The following is a 10,508-nucleotide window of genomic DNA, read 5'->3' on the forward strand; positions in this document are numbered from 1 at the left end:
TTAAATAGATTTATCTTTGTTGTATGTTCAGTAAAGCTCCTTTGTGTCAGACCTTCCAAAGCAGAGCAGGTAGATTAGGAAGTGTTTTGTCGTTGTTTTCATATCAGACTGGATTAGACTCTGTCTGATCCTCTGAGGAATAAAATTTCATTCCATCAGTTTAATGCAAATGCAGAATGCAGCCACATGTGCAGGTAGGTGTGTGTGTGTGTGTGTGTGTGTGTGTGTGTGTGTGTGTGTGTGTGTGTGTGTGTCCACAACGGTGACACAGATTAGAAGCCAATCACTTTACACACACATACATTCCCTCAGCTGAGGTTGAAGTTGATTTATCATCAATCCTCTTCTTGCGTGCTCTGGTTTCTGGTATTTCCTCCATTCACACACTTGCACTAAAAAAAATCCAAATCCAGCATGTTTTTAATCCACTAACCATCAGTTATTGAATGAATGATTCAATAGAGATTGATGTGGTGAGGTTTCATGCTAGCAGGAAGGTAAAGCTTCTTTATTTGAAACATTAAAAGAGAATAACTATGTGTTGTAGTAATAAACTCTTAGCATGTATGAATCTGATGTTACATTAGTGTTGAGTTTATCAAATGTAATTCCTCGTTGCTTTTAGCACCACAAACTAAATTATTTTCTGGGAAGTTACTTAAAATAAAACTCGATGGGAAAAGTTAGTTGTTGTTTTTTTTTAATTGGTTGAACTGATCCTTTATCTGGCAGCACCGGACCCTCACAGCAACAAAGTACTGAACTCTGTTGGAGGACCAGATTCAGAAATTCTGGTTTAAATTTAAATTGTCAAGAAAATCCAGATTGATGTTTGAAAGCTGGTTCAGTTTGTTAAACTCAACTTTACAATTAGCTCTGATTTTCGGGGCCTTCTCTCTGTGTGCTTTGTGTAGGTTTCCTCTGGGCTGAACTAAGTTCAGATACAGAGGGAAAGTTTACCCACAGAGATGAAAGGATAATTCAGGTGTTTTACGACTTCCTTTTTCATTTTTTGTAAGTTTTGTCATTGTTTCTATCAGCCATGATAACACTATAGTCACTGCTGATATCACAGCACGTGACAGAATGCAACAGAACATTGAGAAATATGTTTCTGAATTGGTATTTAAGAAAAGATCAAAACATAATCCGAGCCGAGGGTAAATTTCCCTTTAATAATTCATGAAATGATCATAAGTTTACTCATTTATTTTGCTTCATGTTTGCCCTGAAATTCTTGTATCCTTGGCATTTTTCACTTGGCTGCCAACAGCGTGACCAGATGAGGAATGCTTCCATCAGATGATCTGGAAGTAGAAGCTTCCTGTCTCACTTTACTTGGTTATGTTACACACACAAAATCTCCTGTTGTTGTGTGTTTTGTTCTCTTCTAGCTGCTCGAATGAAGTCGAACAGGTAAAGAAACACGATGATCAGACAGGTTGGAAACAAGCCGACAGTTAAACCAGATTACTGTCTTAAACACTTTATCTGGACGTCAAATGAAGGCTCCCGAAATGTTGGAAAAACTGTCTCTGAGTACAACTACAGCAAGTACGAGTCAGTCTGCAAACTCTGATAGATGTTTACAACCAACAGTTTGACTTTTCTTGACCCATCAGACTTCTTTGTCACAAAAATAAGGCTGTAATAAAAATAAATAAATAAGAATGATCAATGGATAAAGTTTGCCTTGACTGCTGCTCTGTGTGGTTCCTGCTTTAATCAGTGTGTAGAATGGAGCTCCTGTGGGCAGTTATATGACTTTCATTAACACGCCTCCAGACTGTGTTGCCGTGTTTGTGTTCGCTCCAGTCAAAGTTAAAAGGCCTTTTCTTCTCACCTTGAAAAAGCAAAACACTCCCTGATCCTTCCTCCTCCTCCTCCTCCTCCTCCTCTCCGCCTTCCTCTGAGATAAAGCCTAATTCAGCAGCACCCTGAGGGGACGTCTTGTCTATTCCTGACTGCCCTCTCTCTCGCTCTCTCTCTCTTTTCAATCATGCAGCCGTTCTAATTGAGTTTATCCATCAGAGTTTATCTCAGGTCAAAGGAAATGACGGATACTTAAAGGAGGGCACTAGTTCAGTTTTCTTGTTGTTTTTGGGTTTTTTTTCTTTGGTTCAGACAGTTTTGCTGTGTATTTTATACTCAGCAGCTTGTTTTTGTTTTCTTGGGGTTTTTTTTTGGTTTTGTTTTGTTTTTGTCACGTCAGAGGTGGAGAGAAAGTGACCAGTCAACACTACAAATGGCCTTGTTCAAGTCAAGCTCATAATTAGTTTGCTATGTTTGGAGGTCCTCTGCTATTTCTGCCGCCGCCTCCAGCAAGTCATAACACATACATACGTTCACACAGTAGGTCTAGAGAGGGATTTATTTCCAGTGTCTTGTGGGATATGCCAAAAAAAAAAACCCCTGACAAGTCTCATAATCATTTTGGTAAGGTTGTGGATGAAACAGGGAACACAGATGCTAGTTTGGGTTTCCTGCGGGTGCTACACTCCACAAACACATGCAGGTCAACTGGAGACTCTAAATTACAGATTTGGTGTGTTTGTGTGTGTGTGGACCAGGTATTCCTCATGTTGTGGGGATATTTATATATATAAAGTTAAGGTTAGTTTAGGGTTAGGCATGTGGTTGTAATGGTTAGGGTCAGGAAATGAATGTAAGTCAATGTAATGTCCTCTGAAGTGGTGGAAACATGACTCTGTGTGTGTGTGTGTGTGTGTGTGCAGTGCGGCTGGAGGTGAGATCTTCAACCAGTGCGTGTCAGATCGGGAGGACGAGGCCTTCAGCGAGGAGGACGTGAAGAGGCTGATGAGGCAGATCCTGGAGGGAGTCTCCTTCCTTCACCAGAACAACGTCGTCCACCTCGACCTGAAGGTCAGTGGAGACACACACACACACATGAAGAACCATGTCAGACCCAACAAGTATTATCATGTCTAGTTTTGTGTGGAGAGGATCTTTAATGATCTCCAAAATGAAGCAGTTAATTCAAATAAAGCCTAACTCTCTCTCTTTCAAATACAAATGGTCATGACCAGATCCATGTGTCTGATGTCATTGATGACAATTCATCAAACTGCTCTCATTTACATGACTCTACCAGGAACAGGATATACCTGCTAGCATTTTCTAAGCATTTAGCTGACAATCGATTTTTAGAAAGAGCAGTTGAAGCCTGTAAAAAGCCATCTGTCAATATTTACTCAGTATGATGTGGTCAAGCCTCCGATGAATTAACTTCACATGTTATGTATCCTGTGTAACACTAACATGTCTGCTGCGGCGTCCCATCAGCCTCAGAACATCCTGCTGACCAGCAGCTCTCCTCTGGGCGACATCAAGATCGTGGACTTCGGTCTGTCCAGGATGGTCTGTAGCCACCAGGAGCTCAGAGAGATTATGGGAACCCCAGAGTACGTCGGTGAGTCGGTGCTCAACCTCACTTCTACTAACACTGTATTTGCACTGATTCAGTTCTGAGTGATAACTGGTGTGTTTGTGTTCTTCTCTCCAGCTCCTGAGATTCTAAATTATGAGCCAATAAGCACAGCAACAGATATGTGGTAAGAAAACTCCTGTCTGTAAGTGATGAGATGAATGAATAGTGCTACTCCCTGTGTACTGATGAGTTCCACTTCATGGGGAATGTCATCAACTTTTTGGACTGTTTGTTTTCTGTTTGTAGTAGTACAGGTTTGTTGTGTTGGCATTATCACAGTTTTATATGATCTCCTGTTAAAACTGTCATAACTTCCTTCATAAACTATAGATTTTATAAATAGCAGTTACAGTCACAGCTTTAACCAGGTGTTTGACTCAAGTTTCTGCTCAGCTTTCTTACCACCCCTCTAACTTGGTGCCCCCTAGTGGTCGTTTCAATAAGACAATGGCAGACAGAGACCCCCAGACTCACACCATCACACACAGATTACAACTCTTTTTTTTTTAGTTTTTCATTATAATCCCATAAAAATCTAAAAGATTGAGGTTTTAAAGAATTGTGATTGTTTTTGTTTCAGCACCTCTTTGTTTCTGCCTTCAGTCCCTGTTGGAAATATAAATACAACTTATGATAAATTCATTTTCTCTCTTTTTCTGGGAATCCTGATCTGCTCATGAGATTAATGTAACTGTGCAGTTTGTTGACGGAGCAAACTACCAACCGTCTAGTTTCCATTTTGTGGAAATTTCAAAGGATTTCTATCATTTCCTGTTTCTTCTGGCAGGTCTCCTGCTTTCTTTTACTTGAAGCACTTAATATTAAAAGTTAAACTATGTACAGTATCTTCTAACCTTTTTTGATGTGGTAGGATTGTGTTTTTGCTCCCATGTCACCCTGCTCTAACCTGGTCTCCACTGTGCTCCATGTGGTGTGTTCAGGAGTATTGGTGTTTTGGCCTACGTGATGCTGACGGGAATCTCTCCGTTCCTGGGCGAGGACAAGCAGGAGACGTTTCTCAACATTTCCCAGCTCAACGTGAGCTACAGCGAGGAGGAGCTGCAGCAGCTGGACCAGTCCGCCCTGTCCTTCATGCAGACTCTGCTCCGCAAACAGCCACAGTCAGTCCAAAAGCACACTTGTCCAGAACACATATAAACTTTTGTGATTCTAGCATCAAAAGGTCAATAAAAGAGCAGACATACACGTTAGAAACACTTTGAAAGCAGCTCTCTGCATTTCTACACAATAATAATATGAGATTCAAACCACATTGTCAGTGTCTGCCTGGTTGCTTTGGAGACTGGTTGACAGTAATATGAAGAATACTCTGCCGTCAGCGCTCATGGAAAACGGCCAATGTCCCTTTATGTTTGCTTTAAAAGAAAGCAGATTATTTTGATGACCAGCTAAAAGACAGAAATAACTGCAGCACTTTGATGATAATGAGTGTAACCTTTCTTGATGCTTGCAGCAGAGACATGCTCTGTTACTGTAGTTAAAGATGTGTGCTTGCTTGTAAAGAGTCAACACTAACTGCTGGACTGTAGTTAGATTTACACTAAACTCACCACTTCAGCTGCACTGGTCGTACTTACACTACAAATCAACTACAACAAATTCAGCCATCACTTATTAATAACCTCTCTTGTACTTATCCATACATAAATAAAATCATAAATAATAACTACTGTATATTAACAAAAATCTCTGGAAAGTTTCCATCTTGGAATAATGGGTTTATTGATAAAGACTTCCATCTGTATTCATGTGTGTGTGTGTGTGTGTGTGTGTGTGTGTGTGTGTGTGTGTGTGTGTGTGTGTGTGTGTGTGTGTGTGCAGGGTTCGGGCCACAGCGGAGCAGTGTCTCAAACACCCCTGGCTTCAGCCCTCAGAACCTCAGCAAACCCAGACGCTGGAGGAAATCCTCCCAGTGGAGCTCCAGGAGGCCCCCAGCACCACCAGTAGCTCCGTCAGTAGCCCCGAAACTCCCAGCAGCACGACCACAGCTGAGGAAGAGGAGGAGGAGGAGGAAGGCTCAGTGACAGAGGAGCTGATAGTGATGGCTGCCTACACCCTGGGCCAGTGCCGCCAGTCCTCCACCTCCACCTCAGAGAAGGAGGCCCTGGCAGCCGAGCAGAAGGCCATCTCCAAACGCTTCAAGTTCGAGGAGCCCTTCAGTGCCCTGCAGGAGGTCCCCGGAGAGTTCATCTACTGACCCCCACCCTCACCACCACCACCACCACCACCCATCACATCCACCACCAACCTCTGACTGCTGTCTGAAGGGGAAAAGTTAGTGTTGTCACAGTAACAGAAATAAACCTTCTGATTATACAAATTCCCCTCCATATATATTGTATGTGTACAAAATCTGATTTTTATATAAGCATCTACTCATATATTCCTCCCATAATGCATCAAGGCTAACCTCGCTTGACACGCACACACCCCACCTCCTAAAAACAGCTCCAGTAGGTTTATGTGTCTTGTGTTTCATTTGGTTTTTTTTTTCTTTCACCCCTGAATAACTGGCCAAATGTAGACAGTGTGATACGCAGAGATAGTTCCAGAAGCTAGGCTAGAGTTTGGAAATTGAACTTCATCAATTTTTGGTGTTGAAGAGTGAGGTCTTCTTTCTACAGCTGCTATTTTAAAACCAACTTTGAACAATCAAAAACAGAGAGAAATTTATCCTAGAAGAGGCAAAGAGATCCAGATGTGCATCTTCTGGACTGGGCCTTCAAATTTGTGAAGGTGATCTGTGAGTGCACAGAGGGGAAAATGTACCATGAGACAGGGCTTTACATGTTAATAGATGCCATGGATATTCACCACTCCCAAACTCTTGACATTTATTATTATTATATTTTTCCTAACAGAATTTACATTTTGTGAATTCACAAACTGTGTGCAGTATCAAGCCTCAAAATAGAAATAAACAAAAATTTTAAAATATTGAGATTTTTGACTTTGAAAGCAGAGCTTGACTAAACAGCCTCACCGCAAAGTCTGTTTAGTAGTTCTTCTGGAGCTTTCCATCATCATCTTCCTCAGTAGATGGAGTTTGCACAGTTGTCTTGGAAACATTGAATGCCTTTGAAGGACTCTCTGAACTACATTTCCATGATAACAGTGAACATCATCTGCTCAGGAAGAGAGTGTAATACTACTAAAAGCTCCAGAACAACTACTAAATGGCTTTGTGAGAGATTGTTTTGTTCAAGAAAAAAAATTCTTCAAATAAATATTTGTGCTGTATATCTAAATTGTGTCTAACTTTTTGACACTTATAATTATTATTATTGTTGTTATTATTATTATTATTATTATTGTAAAGTCTGTGAGTCTGCAAATGCAGCATTTGGATTGAACCAGATAGAAACCAAGAGAAGGAAATGAATGCAGCCACAAGACTGATTGATCAACATGTGGGTCCAGTTTCAGTGTTAGCCGCCAGATCCTCACACAGCAAGTGCAGGAGGACACATATTTCAGCTCTTTACACACATACACACTCAGTGTAAAGCTGCAGTCCTCCACAGAAAAACCTCAAGGCTGAAATCACTCGGTCTATATATGATTTCATCTCAGTTCTGTCCTAATGAGAGCTTTGCTGAGACTAAAAAGTCTGCTATATTTACTAATATCAGTTTTTTACATAAACACAAACATTTTGATAGTGTTATTAAAGTATTGTGACCAAGATATGTGCTGAGTGGACATTTTACTGTGTAAAAATAAACCATGTCATAGAGACACTGTTTCTAATTGACCTCACATGCATATCATAGATATTTCTCTACTGACATTTCTTATCATTTAAAATACTTCAGGAATAATTCCTTACAGGCTTTGCATTGGGTGGTCAGGTCATCTATTACAATCATGGAATGTACAATTTTGATTGTATTATCTGGCGTATACTATGGTCAACTGGCAACACAATCCAGTATGTAATCAGATTAAAAAGTGCTTCATTTACTCATATAACTAATTTGTCATCTGGCTTTTAATATAGTTTTTATAGTTCCTGTACCTCAGAATTGCTAATGCTAGTGTTACTAGGCAACATCTTGCTAAAAAAGAAAGAATATGTTTTACACGGCTGGGCGAGGAGTTTTAAAACCCTTTTTAACATGATTGATTACACAAATGTTTTTAGCTTTAAGCCATTTAGCTCTGTTATTCTCACTACTGCTGTCCTTACCTTTAATACTGGTGACATGATAGGTGTCTGGCAGGAAGATGTTCATTCATTTCTCAGAACCAGTCAGAATGGAGAATTCTTAGTGGCCGTGGTATCAGATACTGATAACACTGGTCATTCTGTAGACACTGAAACTGAACCATCATGTTTTCTCAGTGACGTCTTGTTTGTAATGTAGAAACAGACAAGTCAGAACTAACAAAACTAAATTGTACAACTTGTCTGCTGGTGTAGAATGGTAACAGTATGTGACGGGGTTGGCAGGTGTAAGATAACACTGGGAGTTCTACTTTACCAGGTTCAACTCTCTATAGTATGTAAAGCTTCTGTATATAGTTCATACACAGTTCCAGTCATCATATATCTGCATTTGTACTCATGACTGAAGGGGCTGATTTGCAGTTGAGACTGTTTGAGACACTATTTTAAAAAAAAAAACAATAAGAAGAAACTCACTTTTCAAACTTTTTTCCATGATTTTTGAACTCATAAGCCAAATCTTTGTTTATTTCTGTCCATTTCCTTGTCTGTGCTGCTTTCCTCTGAACAGAACCAGCTCTTCCTAACTCAACCTCATGCGGTTGTTTGTATATTCTCTTTATTTTGTATTTGGTGCCATGCTTGAAGAAAATATGTGATGATTTTAGCTCTTGCTGTTTTTTTTTATTATTATTTCAGGTGTTTCTGTGTAATATTGATGATGATCTCTAAAAACAGCATTTTGGAGTTTTCTGATTCTGTGTATATGATACAAATTGTTAAGTTTTATTAAACAGTATTATTGTTAAAATAGCCATGTCACATATTCCTCTTACATGAAGGACTCACCCTGCCAGGGTTCAGTCCTTCCTGAAGCAATAAATGACATCATTATAAACTTGTACATGTAGACAGTGAGCACTCTAGACTTTACATTTGTATCTATGAAACAATAAGCTCTGTTACTATTGGAACAGATTTGTACATGAATGTCACGTACTGTAAATAAACATCTCAAAATTGTGTGGAGAGTTATTTGTGATCAGAATACAGAATGAAAAGTCTGCATTAAAGCCGGCTGTATTGTCAGTTAACCAGAGAAGAAGAATGTATAAGAACGGAGCCCCTAACATGATGTGAGCCAGATAAATTAATCCTGTTCATTCTCACCCAGTTATCGGTTCTTCAAACACAGTTTGAGGTTACATTTGTTTATTCTGCAAAATATTTTTAGACATAATAAAATGGCACCATAGACCAGACTGGCATATATGGGTAGCATTTTTTTTTTCTTAGGATGGCAAAGTCATGACACACCCTCCTCTGCCTCTGATTGGCTTACCCTGATATTCTTACCTTGACCCTAACCAATCTCACTCCTCATGCCTAAACCTAACCAACCCGACCAACGAAGGCAATGAGTATTAGCCAATCAGAAGCAGAGTAGGGCTTGTCCTAAGGTCATAACTATGTCATCCTTGGACAAAAGATTTGGCATACAGGTACTTCACAAAACATCATGGCCACGTCCCTTTTTGGGAGATAGAAAACTTCAAGTTCTATAGATGTCAATGCAATTTGATGTGTTAAGCTGAGAACTTTAACATGAAATGACTGCAAACAAACTTGTTAAACAAACCTTTGTTTTATAGACATGTCTAGTAATCATCTGGTACTTTGCCTGAACCTGAGTGTTCACGATACCTTAATAAATTCAGGTTGATCAGTCAGCCATCATACACCTCCAGCCTCCCTCTGTCCAAGTGGATCAATGACCAGACATAGTGTCTGTAATAACCACCCTGTTAATAGCCAACTGTTTGATCTAGACTAGGCTGATATTAAGTAGGATACAACATTCTGATGCTGCTATAACGTATGACTACAGCAGTCCCCCATCCAAGCTAGCTATCCATCAGTGCTAACTGTCACCAGCATCATTTAGCTATTTACCACACCGGCGGTGAATCTCAAATCTCAGTGTGAAAGCTTTTGGTTATTAATACGATTGTTTCTAGTTTCTTATTAAGTATAATTGAAATGATAGAAGCTAATTAATATTTATTGTCATCAAAAAGGAAATTACACTGCTACCAAAATGAAGAATTACCATTCACATTCTTCAGCAGTGGATTGGTGCAGGTTATTCTACATATAAAACTTGAGGGAGATCTGGATTTGTGTGTTTATTTGTTATACAACCTGCTACACAACAGCTTTTCTGCATTTCCCTGTTTCTCCCATTATGTGAAGGCCTGATTCTTTCCCCTAAAAGGAGGCGCAGCCTTGGTGCCTGGCACTTGATGACACGATGCCAGTCTGGTCTGAGTAGATGATCATCATATGATTGGCTGAGTACTGATCATGTGACTGCGCTTAAATTTGGCAGGCATGGGACTACTTCACATGACTTAATAAGTCTGACACATTTCATGTTTAGTCATCTCTATTTCAAGTCAAAAAAGTACCACGGAGTGGTGTGTCTGTGTCTATGTGTGACAGCAGCTGGCAGGCTGGCCTGTCCTCACAGCAGAGCAGACTAGTAGCAGTAACAAACTTGTACTGGAGCTATGTGTCATGGGCAGACAGTGTGTTGCTAGCAGTGGTATTGAAGAGTAAGGACCACACTGACATCTAATGGGTCTGAAGTGACTAGGGTGACAGATGGGAATGGGTGAAATTCAGGACAGGGGAAATGGAGTGGACGTAGCCTCCAGTACACATTCAGTGTCAACCAACAGTAAAACATGAAAGTCAAAACTCAAAGCTAAATTTATTTTTGTTCATGAAGTCAACTGTCTGTCGTTAGGAAGAAGAAACACAATGACTGTGTTGTATGTAACGGTGTATAAATCATTATCTGTTACATAA

At 39.9% G+C, this 10,508-nt stretch overlaps 1 protein-coding gene across 1 annotated transcript in view; it reads left to right on the forward strand.

Moving 5' to 3' along the window:
* Positions 1 to 8,660, forward strand: part of stk17a (serine/threonine kinase 17a) — a 34,877-nt gene extending 26,217 nt beyond the window's left edge. The window contains exons 3-7 of the mRNA XM_067578027.1: positions 2,736 to 2,883; positions 3,304 to 3,430; positions 3,524 to 3,572; positions 4,390 to 4,569; positions 5,291 to 8,660. Of these exons, the coding sequence (XP_067434128.1) occupies positions 2,736 to 2,883; positions 3,304 to 3,430; positions 3,524 to 3,572; positions 4,390 to 4,569; positions 5,291 to 5,666 (880 nt within the window). The 3' untranslated portion in view covers positions 5,667 to 8,660. The remainder of the gene's footprint in view (positions 1 to 2,735; positions 2,884 to 3,303; positions 3,431 to 3,523; positions 3,573 to 4,389; positions 4,570 to 5,290) is intronic.
* Positions 8,661 to 10,508: the final 1,848 nt, after the last annotated feature.

This window comes from Thunnus thynnus, chromosome 21 (genome assembly GCF_963924715.1).
Source record: "Thunnus thynnus chromosome 21, fThuThy2.1, whole genome shotgun sequence".
In the NCBI taxonomy this organism is placed as follows: Eukaryota; Metazoa; Chordata; class Actinopteri; order Scombriformes; family Scombridae; genus Thunnus; species Thunnus thynnus.